The following is a 17,498-nucleotide window of genomic DNA, read 5'->3' as shown; positions in this document are numbered from 1 at the left end:
CATCCTACGAGGTCCCTCCTGCGGGATGAGGAAAATCTAAGTTCCGGGAAGAAAGTGCTCGGGGAGGTTCCCGGTCGCCCCCGAGAACCCCAGTCCCCCGATGATCAGAAGAGCTAAGTTCCGGGAGAGAGCGCTCGGGGGGCTGCGTGCGGCAGCCCCCGAGCGCTCGGTTCCCCGAGGGTCAGTGCAAAAGTGCTCGGGAGAGAGTGCCCGGGGTTGCACGTGGCAGCCCCCGAGCACTTGGTTCCCCGAAGGTTCGAGCGAAAGCGCTCGGGAGAGAGTGCCCAGGTTTGCACGTGGCAGCCCCCGAGCACTTGGTTCCCTGAAAGGTCAGTGCAAAAGCGCTCAGGAGAGAGTGCTCGGGGCTGCACGTGGCAGCCCCCGAGCACTCGGTTCCCCGAAGGTTCGTGCGAAAGTGCCCGGGAGAGAGTGCTCGGGGAGGTGAACAGTACCCCCCGAGCACTCGGTGCCCCGACGACCCAGAAGGGCCCCCGAGGGGCCCGTCGACCAGGTGTCAACCAGTCAGAGGTCCAAGGCCGCATTTAATGGGCGTTCGCGGCCTGACATCCTGGTATCCCCAACTGCTCCCGCCGCAGTGTCAGTCCCTGCCATGCTTTGGCAGAGAGGCGTGGGGCCATTAATTGCACGGGTCCCGTCCCGTATCATCCGGTGTATCTCGGGATAACGTTGCCAGGATCAAGGCGTTCCGCCTGCCACCCTGCCGTGGCAGAGGAACAAGACAGGGTGGGCATACCGGGTGCCTCTGTGGCTGCTCGGTGGGCCCTCTCAACGGCGCCCGGCGCCAGGGCGTCCACAGTGACGAGTGACCGGACGCGCGCCGCATTTTTCCACCGCCCTGTCACTTCGCCCAGAGGAAATGATGATGTCTTTCTCAGTCGTGGCGTCTGGGAACTTGTGCCCCTTCTTTCCCGTTCGGGGTATGTCGTGGCCGGAGAGTGCATAAAAGGATGGACACACTGGAGGAGAAGAAGGACGAAGAAAACAGAAGAAGAGAGTCAACCAAGCCAATAGACGAAGTCATCACAAGCAAGCTTGAGCAGAGCTCCGGCCGAAGAACAAGGAGCCTCAAGCTCTTAGCTAGACAATAGACTCTTGTAACCAGACATATTCCTTGAGGGATCCCCTCAGGGAAAGTTATTGCATCCATACAGGAGTAGGGTATTACGCCCCTGTACGGCCCGAACCTGTCTAAACTCTGGTGCATTTACTTCCCTTTGCACTAGGACGATCCTCCCCCACCACCGGCCGTTGCATTTATTTCCGCTTCCATTTATTTCTCCGACGAACTTATTCAGGATCATCCCCCCGGCCGAATCTCTAAAAAAGGGTCTCTCGGGATCCCTGCGACAGGAGTTCACCCTCCGACAGCGGCTAAGGACTCAATTTCATGCACGCATTTCTCTAGGTGGCGTTGCTGTTGCTAGGGCAATATAGGATCATCTCCATGTATGACTCCAGACTGGTTTCCCTCTTGGCCTACGGCCTGGGGCTCACCTTCGGTTTCCATAGAACGAGCGTCGATGTTGCCCCACGCTGCATAGGTCACCATGCAAACTTCACATTCGGTCTCGGAGTCGTCGAACTCTAGCTCAATGTCCCACGCTTGGAGCGCACTAGGCTCATTTAGGTCGTACCCTATGACGAAAACTTCGCGACAACCAGGGTCCTCAGAATAGGACTCCGCAGTCGTCATGGATCTGGATGTTGGCAGCCCAACCATAGTCTCCAAATCTAAAGAAATGCAAAAGGCACGCCCCTACCTAGCGCACCAACTATCGGGAGATAATCCCTAACAATGAATCCGGGGTATACCGGATGACAAGCGTGTTGATACACATTTCTAGTGAGTGTATATCCAACTGGACTTAAGAACACAAGAATTTATCCAAGTTTATGCCTCCTGTGAGATAACAACCCTGCGTCATATGTATTGTCTTATGGATTAGATCAACTTGTTACAGAGTGTCATTTTTTCTACAAGTCGGGTCTTCACCCCTTTATATACAAGGCAAAAGATTTTCATATAAACAGACCATCAAAACAGATGATAGACATACGCCCAACGAAGCCTAATTATTCCGACCTCAACATGACTATGGGTAGGAACACTCACCCCGCTCTGGTCGTCCTGCACGCCCTGTACCATCACCGAGCGTCATCACACTTACTCGTCAGGACATCCTGCAGCATTAAATGCTACAGGACGGGACACTGCAACAACACGCCGCTCCACGACTATGCTTCACCAAAAGAGAGCGCCTAGGGAAGGAAAATACTCGAGTGAACATCATTAGATGAGACTTGACTAGTTAGAAGAGTACATGCCCTGCGACCAGGGGCTAGTTGCACGAGCCTCGCTCTGATCGCACGATGAGGTCGCGGTCTTGACAACACCTACTATCGACTGATATTTAGCGGTGTGGGGCCCGCCTCGTGGGACACCTTCTTATCTATTACACCGACAATACTATTTATCAGACGATTGAAATCGGCCCTTTTCTCAGTCAATGACCGCAATCGTACAATTTTCATCCAACAATTGTCCTCTTTCTTCTTCCTTCCGACGTCTTCTTTTTCCTCCCGCCCACCTCACCCCGCTCTTCCACCTCCCGCCCACTTCTAGCCATCTTCGATGGCGTTTTCGTCGCCAAATCTACGCCCACCTCATTATCACGCTAACCACTCTATTTTCACACTCTCCGACCATCAACCCCGCTCAACGCCCACCCATAGCACCAGCACCACCACCCACCACTGGTCCAGCCACTACTACTGCTCCTAACCTCTCTCTAAATCCAGCACCTAAACCATCCATCCGACTAAAAATGTAAGAAGCGTGATTAAAAAAACGTGTCAATAACTTCCGAACGTTCGCTTCTCGGGTGGAGAGAGAGAGAGGCGCCCCGACCGGGCCTCGTGCGGCCGCTCAGAGGGCAAGGTAGCCCGTGGTTGGATTCCACTCGGACATGCGACATGCACGTTCCACGTGTAGAGCATCGTATGTTGCTTCCTGTACGAGGAGTGTGCGTGTATCGAGCTTAGGTGTACGCGAACGTGATACCAGCAGATGCGTAGCCAGCTCCCTAGAAGGGGTAATGTAAGTTACTGCTCCATCGTGGTATTGGCTTCTGTACATTTGAACTTGGCCTTGGATAGCTACTCCAGTACACACTCCTCCCATTTCCCGAGAAAACAGTAAAGTCGAGCTTGGCTAGAGGAAGGAAAATGCATGCAATCCGACGACGTCTGCAAGCGTTCCTATTTATGTAGTCAAGACTGTTCGTCACCACCTCTTCTAAATCCGCGTTTGTCATTGCAGCTAGATCATCGGAATTCTCTCGAAAATTTGTATGTACATGCAAATTCTTTGCGCTATGATAACCAGCACGTGCCGATATATCAACCTTAGGCGCTGTGTGTTTGGTAGTTGTTTTTCAAGGTTAGTCTACCAAGGATTGGTGGTGAAAACGGGCTTGTTTTGGTTCAAAGATTCAAGCAAGTTCCTGAATATAATCCCTAGTCCATTTTAGCACAAGTCTCATATGGAGAAGAGAAAAGTGCTTACACTTACTGCCTTACTGGAGTGTACACGTCGCTGGTTGGTGGGCAATGCCGCAATATCTACCAATGAGACCAAACAACGCCCACACGAGGTCACGCCCCATCAATGGCGCGCGCCAGCCAGCCAGTGACCGTAGCCCAGCCGGCGGAACGCGCCACGAGGGACGAGGCGCCCGAGGCAGCGCGGCATGGCGAACGCGAGGGGCGAGCCGAAGCAGCCAAGCGACCCGCATGCGGCGCCTCACCCCGGCCGTCACACGCCCCGCCCGCCTCCCTCTTACTGGGACCCACCCAACCCGCCACCTCCAAAGCGCTCGCCCGACGACTCGGCTCCACCTACGTGTCGGCCGCGTCCCCGCCCGGTCGCCCACGTACCCCGCCCCGCCCTCCCACGTGTCCCTCCCTCTGCGCGCGTCCGATTGGCCGCCACCGCCTTCTTAAGCCGCACGGCCCTGGGCCCCAACGCCGTGCTCCGGTCCGCCGTCTCACTCGAGTGATCTAGTCCGATGACCACAGACCTGACTCCGAGCCTCGTGAGCCCGGCTGCTCAGCTCGCCATGGCCATGGTGCAGCCGGCGGACATGACCGTCAAGGCCGACGAGATCCTGGCGCGGTTCAGGCCCATCGCGCCCAAGCCCATACTGTCGCTGGCGCAGGCGCCCGAGGACATGGTGGCCGCGAAACGCCTGCTGTGCCAGCTGCAGAGCAGGCCGTGCCGGGCGCGGAAGCGCGGCCGTCCGACCGTCGTGCCGGTGTCCCCGTCGGCGGCGGCGGCGCCGTACCTACCGCTCCGGTGCGCGGCGGCCACAGACGCGGTGGCCACGGCGACGAGGGCGCATGTGTTCATGGTTGTCCCGGGAAGTCCACGCATTCCGCTGGCGTCGCTCCCGCCTGCGACCACGGGTGCCGAGGACCCGGCGAGAGTCTCGCCAAAGGTGGCGGCGGAGGCCGAGAGAGACGTCCCCGTGGAGCGCGACCTGCTGCGGAAGCTGCTGGAGCCGAAGGTCATCTCGCCACGGGCGGTGCGTCCCGTGTGCTCAATCATCCATGTCGAGTCCATCCATCTCACCGACGCGACCTGCACCGCCATCGTCTCGAAAACGGCGGCGGAGGTGGAAATGGAGCTTGAGGCCGACGCGCTCCCGGCGTTGGTCTCGGACTCGAGCAACCGGGTCCGACTGGTGAATGACGCGTACAAGGAGATGGTGGGGCAGCCCGAGTGCCCGTGGCTCGACGCCGTGGCCGCCGCGTCGAGGATCAGCGGCGAGGTGGTGCTGGTGGTGGCCGAGCCGGCGTCGCTGCCGGAGTCCCGCGAGGTGTTCACATGCACGGCGAAGATCGAGTGGGAGTACGACGGTAAGTGCACCTCCATCTCTGCACCGTGCGACGTCAGCCAGCTGCAGTGCGAGTCCAGAGACTACCTCTTCACCTGGAGGTTTCACACCGCCGACGCCGATGCATCCGTCAGCCGCCGCTCCGGCGAGACGAGTGTGAGTTAGGAGAAGTTTGTACCACATCTTGTGTGACACACTGCAGTGTGCGAAACCAAGTGCACAAGCAGCTGCATGTTAAACTAGATCAGCTTCCTCTTTTGCGAAGTCCATAGAATGTAGACCCAGTTCTGAAATATGTAGCAGCACATAAGATGTTGACTGGAGAATGCAAGGGAAAAATATAACTTGTACTTTAATGAAACTACCCGTGTTAATTTCTCCCTGGTCTTTCTTTTAAAAATGTTTGTTCACAACCTGATAACGACAGGTTGCGCATAGACATGCGGGATTGGTGATGCGTGTAAGTTCATGCGAACTGGGCTAAAGCAAGTAGACATAAAGCATGGCATGCTTTACATTGGTTCAGCTGAAATATCATTCAACAGAGAAACGGCATACTGTCTTCGTTCGAGTACAAACCACACAGGATAGAAAAATTAGAAATACAAAGGCATCCATGGGCAAACACTTTGGAGGAACATGTATTTTGTTTGACTGCAGCTCATGCTTATTACAAGTTCGATGTAGAAACAAGTTCTAGCTCATACTTTCACAATGGGTACTGATGAAAGCAAAAGCAGTACAGGAGGAAAACGACATCTCATGAATGTCGGCTCACAGACTAGAGCTCATGCTTGCTGCCTTGCTCCGTCTTCGGGGGACCTCTCCACTTGAAGTTTTCTGCGTAAGCCTTGGGCTGCATGGTCGAAAAAAATCCGGTTATTAATCACAAACAAGCCAGTACCTTCGACACCACCGCTCCGGACGGCATATAGTAATTCGAAACTTGCGCTAACAAAGTTATTCCATTAGAACAGAAGAACATGCGTGTGACAGTCTAACAGAAGACCCACCAAACACACAAAAAAATGCAATGGATAGACAGTAATGCAAGGTATCACCTGAGAAATCAATGGGCATAGGAATTTTCAGAAAATGAAACATAGAACAAAATCAAGCTGATGTCTTCTCCAGTTCAAGCAATTCAAATGGTAATATTTCGTCAAAAGGTACTAGCTTAACTATGGCCACTAGACTGCCTTGAACTAGCAGCTGCTTCTAGGATTACGAAAGTGAGTTGATGGAGCTAAAGTCCAGCTCGCTCCTCGCCGCCGTACCAAAAGTACAGTCACGTAAAGACTACTGGTAACGAGCCAGTTCCATCACCTGATTGGACCTGTACCAGTACGAACACTACGAACCAATGGCATGCACGTTCCATCAAATTATTGGATTCGACGAGCCTAGCAAGGATAGGGATAGCAAAACGGCTTTTAGCCAAAGATCGATCTATAAGGAGAACGCGAAAAGCGGTATCTTCTATCTTTTTATATCCGGAATTTTTTAAGATCAGTGCAGAAGAGCGAGAGCCATGAAGAAGAATTAGGTCCTAATGTCCAACTTCAAGGAGATTCTAGAAACATGCAAATGTTTATCTAGGCATAAGCACAGATGCAAACGTATTTGTGTTCTGTTGTAGCAATCCATTCACTCCATGTCATTCGAGATCCTTGCATAACTGAGTGACCAACATATACCTCGTATACTGGTTCGGGATAACAAGCCTAATTCTTAGCAGGATATATGTAAGAATGCATGCACCCGTGAAAAAACATGCCGAAACAGTGGTCACACTGCATCAACAGATGCACAGATTCAACCAATATGGCAGCTAGCAGTGAGCAGCTTGTCCTTATCCATATCCTGCTAACAAAAGATAGGACTAAGGAGTCGATGGGGATGTAGAAGTCTGGCAATTATTCATAGATCATACACATTCAACGTACCTCCAGCGTTGATGCCAAATTTGACTTTTCTTTGCCAAGCTCTGACTTCTCGGTTCTGACAAACGTTCAAGGACTCGAACTACTTAACGGGGTCATACACAGCGAACATGCAAAATGTGAACGTCAAGAAATAGATCAGGTGCTACCATCATCAGCAGGCTACCCGTTTCAAGTGGCCCCCCTCTCCTTCCAGTTGATCCTTTAGCAGTGCCAGAGCTTGACCATCATCTCGAGGTGCGGTGACTACCACCTTCGCACCTTTACAACACTTATGGCGCATGACGCAGCGACGCCATACACACATCGACGTGACAAATACACACATCATAGTATAAGATAGTACAAAATTATATTAGCAAATGAGAGTGTAAATGTAGCTTAACAGCGATAGTCTAGGATTTAGGGCAAATGACAGTGTAAATGTAGCTTAAAAGTGATAGTCTAGGATTTAGTAAATCAAAATAGCAATGTAATAGCTTATTTGCTTTTTTTTCAATGAGTTTTTCAGTGAGCAATTGACCATCTTACATGTGGGACCCATGGTCCATGGACTCAAAAGCTTAACACAGCATGACACGGCACCACAGCTTCATTCTTATCCTCTCTCTCTCTCTCTGGGGGGGTGGGCGCGAAGCTCGGGCGGGTGGGTGGATCTGAGCACGACAGGTAGAATGGGGGATGGATCTAAGCATGCCGAGCGGATCTGAGCACAGGCGGCGAATGCCACACGCTAGCGCCGTGGCGAGGTCCAGTTCACCACCACTATGTTGACCATGGATTTTGTGGTGTCGCCTAGGCGACAAGTCAGACTAAGGCCCTTGGGCGTCGCGCTCGCCTTGCCGTGCTTGATAAGGTGTCCGCCTTGGTACATAAGGCGTTGCCTAGGCGCGGAAGGCGTCCGATTGTGCGCCCAGTGGCCTGAGGCAGATGCTCAATCGAGGGGAGAGGCGCAGGAAATGGAGCAGGTGTGTGTGAATCGAGCAGGTCCAACACTGAACGAGGGAAAGAGAGAAGAGAGAGGGAAAGGGGAGAGGGCGGTCCAACGCTGAACAAGAGAGGGAAACATAGAAGAGAGAGGGAAAGAGGAGAGGGCGGCCGACGGTGAACCTAGATCCCTAGGCGGTGACGTAGCTCCTGCACTGCCGCTCCCACCCTAAGCTGCGCCTGTTCCCGCTCTGGTTGTCATCGCATGTTCCCGCCCTGCTCGTCGTCGCTCCTTCTGCTTCTCCGCCGCTCCCACCATGCCCGTCATCGCCCATCGCCTAGCTATGCCCAGGAGGCCAGACCCTGGTGCCTTTCTTTCCCCTCCTTGTCCTCCCCCTTCCTCTTCCTCTGTTATGAGACCATGTGCTCCAAGCTACTTGCTGGTGTGTGCTCTGCTCTGGATTGGTGTGTGCTCTCTGCTCTGTGCTGCGTTCTTTGTTTACAGAACACAAAGCACAAGCTGATGAGTATAAAAATGTGTATGGTTCGTGCCTCTGTGCTGCTATGATTAGTATAATCTCTGTTCTCAATTGTTAGTGGCAGTTAGATACTTTGATTAATATAATGCTTGCTGATTAATACAAAGAGAAGGAACCGGTTGCTGCACAAGAGATTGAATGATATTGTCTTTGTTTCGTACAACCGGAAGATGAAGACAAAGGTTTCAGATTATGCATGAGCAAGCAGGCAAGAAGTATGACCCTTTGGTCATTGAGGAGTTTGATTGGGACAATAAATGGGCTGATTCATTGCATGTGCCCACTCCGAGTGCTCGAGGGTCTGATACTATCAATGACCTCACATGGCAGCTTGTTGATGATGCCATTGGCGCATCACACTTGCTTTAGGGTCGTAATGTTCCTAGGAGAGCTCATAAGAATAGCCGTTCAAGAAAATCTGCAACAGTGGTGGTTGAAGAACAAGACTCAGATGGAGAAGATCAACACTTGGGTTCGGGCAATGAAGAAGAGGAAGAAGACCCACATGATGATGTGGACATGAGAGATCATGAAGATGCTCCCAATGTATCAAATGCTACTGAAGAAAACAGGGCTGCTGCTCCTGATGAGTTCGACGATGGATTTTGAGTGCCGAGAGATTTGCGCTTAGTCTACTTTTGTGTAGTCCTGTTGTACCACTTGTGTGTTGTCCTGCTGTATGGTTGTGGTGTAGTAGTTATTATACTTCAGACTTCAAGTTTGTGGACTATGATGTCATATTGCCATGCACTCATACTTGCTAATTTGTTATCTTGCATCTTGTTCCCTATTTCATTCTCAGCACTTGCCTGCATGCTCACTGATTTTTGTCATAGTTATGGATTTGTGTTGCTGAGTTGTTATCATTGTTCATGTAGTTTGCTGCAAGCGGGAGGGGTGCTACATGGGAGAAGAGCTTTTGGAAAGGAGAGAAAGGATCCTGGGCTCAAGAACTGGCAGCAAACAAGGTATGTATGTGCTGCACTGCTCCTAAAAATTCTACCTTACCCAGCCCCTTCATGACGCCCAGAATGTGTGTATGGCGTCGCCTAGGTGTTATGAGGGGGGTAGGTCACCGCGCCTCGCCTCAACGCCACAAAAACCATGATGTTGACCATAAATTGAGAAGGGGCCAGCACTTAAGAGTTTGGATTGCATAGGAAAGGGGTGGCCATTTTCATGCTTAAGCTGTCATTTAGCCTATTGCCAACATTTTATCTAAAGGTTACCAATATTGAGGGAGGGAGGGAGAGAGGGGGGCATGACCCCTATTTAGCCCTCACTAAGCTCCGCCCCTGTTCTTTAGCTTTCTTTCCACCCTTCTCCATGCTGGTGCTCACCGTTCCTCGGACTGGTGATTCACGCACTCCCCACCCCCCCCCCCCCCAAAACAAAAAAGGCTACAGTAGCGTCTCTAGTTAGTCCCACCGCATTTCCATATCCTTCATTTTAACCAGCACCACTATCCTCCCACTACCAGGCGACACCATCCAACTCCCTCGCTAGGTTCAACACCACCCTCTTCTCAACCTCTCCGTTTCCAAGTTCATTAAAGATACATTCTACCATTTGACAAGTGCTATACTGATACATTCCTAAGGCGGATCATATTGTGTCTGGCAAACATGCTGAGACACGCCAACACAAAAGTAACACTATTTATTTGCGGAATGGAACAAATGTAAAGTAGTTGAGGAAATAAGCTCTGTAGTAGTTAGGAACCCAGTATCAAAATAAGAAAGGATTTCTAGAAGGGGAAAAACAAGGTAATTGTAAGCTACAAATCTCCAATAAACAAAGTAACTAAATTCCCATCACTATTTGGTTGCTGAATGTTCATGTTCAAACTGATTTTTCATCATACAGTTCAACCAAAGCAAATTAAGCATACACCTATTCAACTTGCTAGCCTTGAACATAGTTATTGTAGCAAGGCCAGCAATTGAACTGGTCAGGCCCTCGGTTGACGGTTCTTTGGTCTAACCAGGTTGGACCGCCGGTTCGACAATGTATATGAGAAGCAGTCAGTCAAGTGGCTTGGTGGAACTAGTAGGTGGCTTGATAGGAGCAAACAGGGCATCACGTTTTCATCAAAAGTAATACTAGCGTTTCATAAACACACTCTTTTATTGCAAGGTTACTCCCATTACCGGCATCTTTTACTTAACAGTTCTTACTTGAAACTTACTGTTAACTGCTTCCTATGACTATATCGTGTCCACTGAAACATGCACAAACATACTGGAAAATTATATATTCTATAGTCCGAATATGAAATATTACTTCATGCAAACATTTGACATGCATCGAATAAGTAAAAAAACGCATGCACTGTTAACAATATCATGGAGCTGCAAGACAAACATTATAAGAACAAGCACAACTCAAACTTGTGAAAGTTGCATGCATGGTTTCAAAAATGTTAATGAAGTCAAATGAGGATATGAAAGGAGAAATGCATACCTTCAAAAGAGGTGTATGGCGTTTCCGAACCTGCAGAAAATTAAAAGATGTAAGTATAGAGTTCCGATATCTAAGAAACTTGGGGAGAAACATTCCAACACAGGATTAAGAGTTATTGGATACTTCAACAGTAGCTAAAAGGGGATCATACTTAACAGTAAGTTTTATTCCAGAAATGTGGAATCACAGATGTCTGAAAGGGCTTCAGTTTAGTTCAGAAATAAAATGTAAGCTTCATAACATCAAAACTACAAGTGCCAGATATTTGCAAGCAGTACACTAGTACAGTGAGTTTTTCAGATAGTAATATCTCAAATGATTTTTAATGTTCACAAGTTGAAAAGATAAAATGTTAAGGCGAGGAACAGATCACAAGGAAAAATGTTTGCAAGATAATTTGCACAAAAAAGGGTGAATTAGATCCATGCCATTACAATTTTGCCTATTTTGAAAAATGCCACTACAAAGGTCGAAATCGGGCCGATGCCATTACAATTTGTCTCGGGTTCGAAACATGCCATTATGTAAAAATTTGGACAACATTGCCCTCGTATCCTTCTCCAGCACACCGATCTCCTCAATTCCTTCCCCATCCTCCATGGCTGCCACCAGCCGAGCTCCTCCTTCAGCGATCCCTTCGCCAGATGGCTTGACCTCCTGGTCGGACAGTCCAACCATCCATGCCCGACACCCTACCATCTTGTGGCTGCTGCTTATCGGACAGATCCAGCAAGGGGTTGACAGGGGTGCGGGGCAAGGGAGTACCTGAGGGACTCGAACAGGTCGGCCATGTCCGGGGCTCTGCGAGGCGATGCCGATGCGCGCCTTGAAGGCAGCCACGCCCATGAACAGCACGACCTCGTTGGCATCGGACCAGAGTTTCTGGGTGGCATCATGGCCCCTGTTGCGCCAGCCGGAGGAGGGGAGGCGGGCGCTGCGACCGCGGCTGCCGCCATGTCCGTGGCGAGCGTGGCAGAGTCTGGGAGAAGCCGAGGATGAGGGGCCACCGAAGTGGAGGCAGAGGGGCAGCCGGGAGGTGGGGGCACGGGGAGGCGGTGACGGATGGACGGGAGGCAGATGGTGAGGAGACGAGGCAAAGGGGTAGTCGGAGGTGAGGTAGAGGCCAGCCGACAGGTGGACCGGGCGAGAGGAGAAGGCAAGGTTGAGGATGAGGCATTTTTGTCCATCACGTGCTGAATTCATGCAAAATATGTATGCTAGTGGCACCGTTTAGAAATACAAACAATGAGCAATGGCATGGTTCCAATATCGACCTTTGTAATGGTATTTTTCAAAACTGACAAAATACCGATGGCATGGATCTAATTAACCAAAAAAAAGAATCTTAGTGGAGACTAAACTAAGCTTTGGACAAAATGCAACCTCAGATTAGATATTGCAATCAACCATAAGCTTTTGTCCTTAGGCCAATATCAATATGTGAAGATGCTATTGCGAACATACAACATAGTATATATAGTATATAACAGCTGAGCAGTAACTAATATTTGGAAATTAACTATCACCAAAACAAAAAAAAAGATTGCTATAACTGGAAATTTGAACTATATACAAGACCACCTTGAAGTCCATCTCCATTTGTACTTTGATAGACGAATAAATCTAATTTGTCTACCACCACTACTAAGTTTAGAAACTTAAGCATCTGAATACTACAAGGACTTTCCCTATAACTTTTAAGATAAAACAATGACAAGTCAAAACATCCTAAATGTTCAGAAGATTATGCAATTTACTTCCTGCCTCAATCTTACGAAATAGTCATGAATAGAGCATCTAATTTGCCAACTCAATGCCAGGTACCAGAACGAGAAAAAGAAGACCCACCACATAATTCCATCCATGTTTTTCAGCAAATGCCTTTGCTGACTCCGCACTGTCAAATGTAAGTCCCGCTTCACCAACATTAGCATATGGATCCCCAGTAGATGTCCATCCCATTAACGGGTTCTCCCACCTATCATACATTCACACGCTAACAATTCTCAGAAGAGAGGGGCCAAAGAAATTCAATAAGCAGTAGCAGCAGAAGTAATCATATCTGATTGTATACTAGTTTACTAACCAAAAATCTATGGTACAATAATCAACGGCAACACGAAATATCCAGCGCACATGATATGAGTACATATTGCATCATTAATGATTCTCAATTTGTTACACCAATAATAACCAACAGAGAACAATAAGAAACGTACTTTTGGGTTGATACAAAGTTGATTTTCCACCTCCCTACTTTGCCTGAACCTTGCTGGGATGCAGTCCTAGCTGGTGAATAAATTACAACCTGCTAATTAACAAGGATAAGCTAACCATTTGTGAAGAAAAAAGAAAGCTTCCCAAGTAGCTAGCTATGACGCATAAACTAAAACAACGATAGATCATATATATCAACAGTTCATATACCCTCAGTAACCTTTTGTTTCAAACTAAGTTTCCTAATCACTGGGAAACTTTAGCATAAATGAACCCGGCAAAAATGGTGGTACATATCGAATGCTGGAAGATAACAGTGCTTATAACCAAATGTCCCATTACTTTATTATAAAACATTAGGTCAAAGGCCAACCAAACCATAGTGCTTATTCAGTGAAACTTCTTCCCATAAAATCTAACTCTGGATTCTGAGATTTTATCTCATCCTTGATTTCACAAGTTCACATGTTTCATCTTAATGTAACTAACCTTGCAGGTATTTAGAACCAATCCTAATAAAAATGGACAATTAATATCCATGCCAGCATACTCTAAGCTCTGAAGATGTTTAGTTTCTTAACCTAGAACTGTCAAATTTCATTAGCAACACTTCTAGAAGCAAGCATACAGTGGACAATCCTCTTTGTCACTAGAAGGCCCTGAATCGAACTGGGTCGACATCATCTATGCGCGAAAACCCCATCTTCCACACGTTCCTCTAGGTCACAGTTCGAACTTCAAACCAACCAATAGCAAGATATTTAAGAAATTTCGCATCACTATCCAGTATCCATTCCAAACTCCAACCACAACCGACACATCGATCCCGCCCCAGGGGCCCCCATCGTGAATCCAGAGCATCTATCAATATGCCCACAAGGATCCACGAGAACTGGCATCTCCCAGATAAAAACACGAGAGGGGACGAATGCGGGACGTTACCTTGCGGCGGAGGTGCTCCTCGGGGATCCCAGCGACCATCCCGATCTCCCCGGGCTTGATCTCGACGAGGGCGTCGGAGGCCCCCGCCGAGAGCATCCGCGCGGGAGCCGGCGAGAGGAGCGCGCGGCCGAGGGAGGGGAGGCGCCGCCGGAGCGAGGCCGCCATCTCGTCGTAGGGGCCGTACACCGGAGAGGTGGAGGGGAAAGGAGGAGAGATCGGGGAGCACGCGAGCAGGCGGCCTGCGAGTCTGCAGCCGAACGATCTGGTTGGACCGAGAATATGACGGAGGGCGTCTTCGTCTTGGGCCTTTTGGCCCAGTTAGGTTTTAGTCTGGGCCTATCAAAGTGGGCTAAGCCTTATAGACGAGGTTCTTTGTCAGTCTATCTCGTGGAAGGCAGTGATAAGCCGAGTGGGCAATCTTTGAGTCCTTATAGTAAGTTTCCAAAAACATTCTAGAAGTTGTTATCTCACCGGAAATTGCTAGTTAGCCTCTACATGAGTTGTTAGGATATGTTCATTGAAGTGTGTTCTCATCTAAAGTTGCGACCAAATTTTCGCTGGAGTTTCCTATCAAACATTTACTATAAGTTGCTATAACATACTTACCAAAGTTGCTATCAACCTTGCACTAAAAACGTAACGTAGTCTCAATATAAGATGCTACCAATCATTCACTCAAGTTGCTACAAAACATTCATGAAGTGTCTACGCAGTCTCATTTCAGTAAAATATTTGCTGAAAAGTTGCTACCTCATCTTAAATTCTATACAATGAAGTTGCTAACTTATCTGAAGTGCTACATAATTTTCACACAAGCATTACCTAATATTCACATAAGTTGCTATCAAACATGCACCGAAGCTTTTACTATCTCCACATAAGTTGCCATTGCAAGTCTACGCACAATGTTCTTGCTCCGATTTATTAGCAATTTGCTCATTTAGGTGTAGCAACTTTAGTAAAAATAATAGTAGCAAGTTCGTACGTAACTTGCTAGTACAATCATATCACCTAGCATTTGTGCGGACAATGCTAGATAATTTTTATAGGTGTACCATAGTCCCTTGGATGGTTTTCTGCAATCTGAGCAAGCTAGTTCACATCCGATTGCCAACTCCCTGGAATTTCAATTGTGTCTATATTCATCACTGTAGGACTTGGTTCAAGTTTTCCCCAGCCCCTTTTCATCAATGAACTCCTAACGCCTATGAAGGAGTGTCTCTTTTGGGAGCAGAGATGAAAAAGAATTGAAATGCAAACATTGATTTTGGGTTTAGTTATTAGTTGTTCCCAAAGGTAGAGCACTTTGCTCTGACTGCCAATTGTCGAACTTAGTAAGGATGATGGTCCATCTGCCAATCTTCCTGTAAGCATTGGTGTTTTCATGAGATATTTAAGTGAGTCAACTTTGGAGATGAGGCTGACCTGGGTCTCATGTTTTAACCTGTGAGGAAGGCCATAGGTGGCCGGAAACAAGTGTTTGTGCTAAGATTTTTTGAAGGGGATAGAGAGGGTTATTTTTGTGATTTGATCATTGAGTCTGGGTGCTGGCGAATGAACCCTCTGGACCTGAGGAAAAGATGCGCAGCTTTCGTAGGGGCTGTCTTGAAAACATATGTAACTAGGTGAATTCCTAGTGCGTTGCTGCGGGATAATTAAAAAAGGGAATGATATTTTCTCTGTCGATAGATTTTGTGGATGGGAAACCGTTTAAATTTTTGACCTTCAGATTGGCGACGTTATTCGTGCTGGTCATCTCCATCTTCAGCAAACTCCAAATCTCTATATTTGACGAGCTCTCCTCTAGTTTAGAGATTAGGGTTAGGGTTTGGAGTTTGAGGGGATTTACTAACTTGGGGCTGCATAGGGATGAAAAGGGCAGTCATTGATCCAACAGTTGTGGAGGGCGATAGGTGAGGCGGCGAGGTGTCAGAGGCGTCGCCCACCGCTGTGGTGGACCGCCGACTGGGTGGGAATGGTGGCGAGGTGACATTTTGTCGGAGTAGTTAGTGAGGGAGTGGGTTGCGGGTAAGGAACCAGTAGCAGAAGTTACCGGAGATAGAGGAGGGTGGCGTAGGGACGTCTTGCTGGAGACAAAGAAGAAGAGGAGAGGAGGAGGCCGACGTGGGAAAGAAGGGATGAAGACGGCGGAAGAGGGAGGGAAAGGGAGACCGACGGTCCTAGTCATGATGCTGGTGAGACGATAAGTGGGATGGAGACCGGACGATAGAACATGAAGATGACGGATGAAGTCGGGTGCGAGATTAAAGACAAGAAGTACTAGAAGAAGTGTGGTTAGATCAACTATTCAATCAAACAGCTAAAAGAAAAGACAAATTTGGGTAACAAATTATTCAACAGATAACTAGCAAGTCCCAGGGAAAAAAATATTATGAATGCTACTTCATTCGTTGCCGCTCCATTCCGATAATGATCATCCTACGGCGGTATGGGTCAAGAAACGACAGCAATCTTTGTCTGCAATAACTCTGCACTCGCGATGACACCATCCATCCAGAAGGTTTGAAATCTGCTCTCAACAGAAAAATCCAAGAGCAGCCTCATGCTGATCAGTTCCAGCAACCGGCTAACAAAATTCCATTGATCAATCGGTAAGAGCCTCATGTTAATCGAGATCCTTACCAGTAGCAGATGCAAGCTGATGTGAGAGGCTTGTCAACACGATTGCCCAGTGAATTTTCTGTCCGTGTTGCATACCTGCACAACGCTCTCTTTAGCCGCCATAGATCATTCTTCGGTAACTGTCAGCGCTTTCATGCGAGATTTCCGATATCTCTTGAGATAGACAATCTATTACATATATTAAAGGATTAAGAATTCGAGACCAACCAGAGTTAATGTAGCTACTGTTTTATGTGGGTCCCGCATAGCACCCATATATTCGGATATATATACGTATATATATATAAGTATACATATGTATAATATGAGTTTTATTTTTCGGAAAGTTCTAGAAAAATGTCAAAATAAATATTAGTTAATTAATAAATCGGCTGAAATAATTAAAATACAAAAAATATCTAAAACTAAAAAAATATAAAACAAATTTTGTTAGATTTATATTACTATCGTCTACTTATCATGCTATGTGAAAAAAATAGACGCAAACTAGTCGCGCTAATCCGCTTAGTTTCCCTTCATCCTTCTACTGATCTAATCGAATGGATCAGCGCAGAAAATGACATAATTCGTTACCTAACCACACGGAAAATCTACAGCTAGCATTCAAGATGGGCAGCCTTCCAGTGTAAAAAAATAGAAATGGAGACCGGGAAGGATGGCAGGTTACTCAATTTTTTTCATTTGACTTTGGCGCCAAATAATATACTGGTGCATTGCATGGAAGAATCACAGCATTTGATCCGTTCAAGCACAAACGTATTTACGAGCCACGATGAGCTTAAGGCTCCAGAAGTCCAGAGTCCACGCCTTGCCCATCAATCAAACCTGGCTAGCTGCAGGTCAACAGCCGATCGCGAGGGCTGCAGACGCGACGTCCTAATTCTGAACAGAAAAGTAGGTAATCAGTA

General features: G+C 48.0%; 2 protein-coding genes across 2 annotated transcripts; one reads left to right on the top strand and one right to left on the bottom strand.

Moving 5' to 3' along the window:
- Window positions 1-4,063: 4,063 nt before the first annotated feature.
- On the top strand, window positions 4,064-5,244 carry LOC133892565 (uncharacterized). Its single transcript, XM_062333418.1, has one exon. The coding sequence runs from the start codon at window positions 4,089-4,091 to the stop codon at window positions 5,079-5,081; it is 993 nt and encodes a 330-aa protein (XP_062189402.1). The 5' UTR covers window positions 4,064-4,088; the 3' UTR covers window positions 5,082-5,244.
- Window positions 5,245-5,406: 162 nt separating this feature from the next.
- Window positions 5,407-14,210, bottom strand: LOC133892566 (NADH dehydrogenase [ubiquinone] iron-sulfur protein 4, mitochondrial-like). The gene is made up of 5 exons (XM_062333419.1): window positions 13,948-14,210; window positions 13,008-13,096; window positions 12,637-12,766; window positions 10,789-10,818; window positions 5,407-5,772 (listed from the first exon to the last, which is right to left on the bottom strand). The coding sequence occupies exons 1-5, from the start codon at window positions 14,110-14,112 to the stop codon at window positions 5,698-5,700; spliced, it is 489 nt and encodes a 162-aa protein (XP_062189403.1). The 5' UTR covers window positions 14,113-14,210; the 3' UTR covers window positions 5,407-5,697.
- Window positions 14,211-17,498: the final 3,288 nt, after the last annotated feature.

Source organism: Phragmites australis, chromosome 15 (assembly GCF_958298935.1).
Source record: "Phragmites australis chromosome 15, lpPhrAust1.1, whole genome shotgun sequence".
Taxonomy (NCBI): Eukaryota; Viridiplantae; Streptophyta; class Magnoliopsida; order Poales; family Poaceae; genus Phragmites; species Phragmites australis.
This window is presented reverse-complemented; position numbering and strand designations above follow the sequence as displayed.

Bases quoted from the DNA above. Each gene is read 5' to 3' on its own strand.
- LOC133892565 (XM_062333418.1), top strand. From the start codon at position 4,089: ATGACCACAGACCTGACTCCGAGCCTCGTGAGCCCGGCTGCTCAGCTC.
- LOC133892566 (XM_062333419.1), bottom strand. From the start codon at position 14,112: ATGGCGGCCTCGCTCCGGCGGCGCCTCCCCTCCCTCGGCCGCGCGCTC. The intron at 12,767-13,007 runs GTACGTTTCTTA...AATGTATGATAG, and splicing joins AACTTTGTATCAACCCAAAA to GTGGGAGAACCCGTTAATGG. The intron at 10,819-12,636 runs GTGGGTCTTCTT...AATTTTCTGCAG, and splicing joins AACATGGATGGAATTATGTG to GTTCGGAAACGCCATACACC.